Raw genomic sequence first — 2,336 nt, 5'->3', positions numbered from 1 at the left:
GCCAATTCAAAATCTTTAAAGCAACTTTTTAAAACTCTCTATTTTGGGATTTTATATAGAAAAGTGGGGTACAAATAGTCTTACAATATCATTTAAGGTATTGTTTTAATTTAACAACTGAAAAAAAGACTGAAATTACTGAACAGACTACCTTTTTTACTTATACACACACAAAACCCTTTTTTAATTAAGTAGGATAAAACCTACATTTATAATCTTCATGGTTTTTTTTCTTTTTCAGGTGTAAAACATACATCTCAGTGCTGGAAGTATTCTGACTGTAATGTAGACTTTATTTCATATCATTTGTCAATAAACAACTTCAAATACAGGTGCTGCAACTGGGATTTCTGTAACAATGTTCCAAATGTAGCTAGCAAGATAGCCCTCAGTGGGGCTTTCTTGCTGATTGTTGCTCATATCTTAAAGTTTTTAGTCTGGAACTGAAACGGGGCATTGTTTTTCAGTTTAAAAAGATACACAACACTGGTGTCTTTTGAGAAAGTGCTCCTGCTGCAAAAAATTAAATTATTAGGATACAGTATTCAGTAGATAAAATTTGTTTGCTGTGTTGCACTTTTCATATTTTTCCTTACATTATTCATTTTTTATTGGAAAACTAGATTTAATCTGTGAGACATTCATATAACCAAATGTGAACATATAAAGACTTGCTTGTGTTGGGAACAATTTTTGAGTCTCATAAAATTGCCAATCGCATTTTAACTTGTAAGACAGTTGTTGCAATAAAAGTGCTATTGTATATTTAAATCTGGACTGGGTTTTTTGTTTACCTTCAGGCTCTTTTTGATGCCACAGCTGAAGCTTCTCCAGTATGTTAAACCATTCTAGTTGTAACAGTGAACGACACACCATCTCCTTGCCACTTTCATGGGTGGTTCCTTATCAACAATTAGTGGCTTGTCTGTGATTAAATGAACTGTTCAAATTCAGACTGGCTACTGTTCCTTAAGTAGCACTTCGAAGCCTATTCATTTAGCACTTATTAGACAGTACTGTCACTGCTAGTGGGAAATGATACTTTTTGTTTGGATAACATGCTTAAACTTAGAAAAGCCACAGCCACAGCAGAATAGGAAGGAAGCAGTGAGAAAATGCGTTAATTTGTCGGTTGGCTGGGGCCCCCAGTGGGGAGCGCACTGTGCTGGAATTGGTTGATTGAGTAAGAGACAGAGAATACCTCTGTGCTCTTGGTTTTTCACCTTCATTTAATTATTATGCTTTTATAATTATTTATCACATTTTAGAATCAGTATATAAAAAATTAAACAATTGACAAAAGAGGCACATGTGATTAAAATTATTAAAAATTAATTGACAGGCGAAGGGAAGGCTTTCAGAGTGCTATCCAGCACAAAGGCCACAAAACCATGTTTTCATTCCTTTCTGTAAGGCCAGGAGAGTGGGGGCCTGCTTCAGTTCTGGGGGGTGGAGGATATTCCACAGGGTGAGGTAATGGCAGAGAGGCTCTCATCCTGGACCCCACCAGTCGGAATTATTTAACTGCTATTCATGCTTTTATGCCATTGTAAGCCACCCAGAGTCACTCTGGATAGTGAGATGGGTGGCGTATTAGATAGATAGATAGATAGATAGATAGATAGATAGATAGATAGATAGATAGATAGATAGATAGATAGATAGATAGATAGATAGATAGATGTAGAGCAAGAGAGAGCAAGAGTGAGAGTGAGCGAGCTAGGGAGAGTCTGTCCTGATTATCACCAAATGCATTCCTCTTTTGTCCTAACTGGGCTACATAGCTATGTAGATGTTTTTGAAGATTCCCCCATATGGAATGGACAAGAAGGCATTATTAGAGCAGCTGTATAATTATCACCAGTAATCTTGGAGGTTTTTGTATCTCTCTGCTGCCGTTTACTGATCATCCAAATTTTGTAGCCCTGGAAATGTTCTATAACATTTAAATTAATCTGTCATAAGATCCAAGTCAATGTGTCTACATAATTTAGTTTGGAAGGAGGATTAGAGAAACAGAGTACTTGACACAGGACCATAAAAGCGTTTTTTTTCCAATGTTGTTGGACCTGATATTGGTACAAGTGAACAAGAAGAAGTAAAGATGATATCAAATATCTGTTTTGACTTCTTCCAGTGTGTCTATTCATCAGTTCAATGGGCCATTTTTGACCACTTCATGTGCACATAGTTTCAGTATGTTTGGTGTGCTAGATTTTTCTTTACAAGAGGAATACATGAATTATTCATTACTCTATCACAGCAGTTCCCCAACCTTTTTGGCACCAGGGACCATTTTCGTGGAAGACCATTTTTCCACAGACTGTGTGGGGGAG

At 36.6% G+C, this 2,336-nt stretch overlaps 1 protein-coding gene across 2 annotated transcripts in view; it reads left to right on the top strand.

Annotated features, from left to right (window-relative positions):
* The window catches only part of LOC107300087 (CD59 glycoprotein), a 19,582-nt gene that overhangs the window by 6,005 nt on the left and 11,241 nt on the right, over window positions 1-2,336 (top strand). The window contains exon 3 of one of the 2 annotated variants that reach the window (XM_015829430.1): window positions 242-771. The exons of the other annotated variant lie outside the window; for it this stretch is intronic. Within the exon in view, the coding sequence (XP_015684916.1) occupies window positions 242-447 (206 nt within the window). The 3' untranslated portion in view covers window positions 448-771. Of the gene's footprint in view, window positions 1-241; window positions 772-2,336 lie in introns of those variants that run through there. 2 annotated transcript variants of the gene reach the window in all.

Source organism: Protobothrops mucrosquamatus, unplaced genomic scaffold, assembly GCF_001527695.2.
Source record: "Protobothrops mucrosquamatus isolate PMUCROS unplaced genomic scaffold, P.Mucros_1.0 scaffold6101, whole genome shotgun sequence".
NCBI classification, from domain to species: Eukaryota; Metazoa; Chordata; class Lepidosauria; order Squamata; family Viperidae; genus Protobothrops; species Protobothrops mucrosquamatus.
The sequence above is the reverse complement of the archived record's forward strand: the minus strand, read 5'-3'. Positions and strand labels throughout refer to the sequence as shown.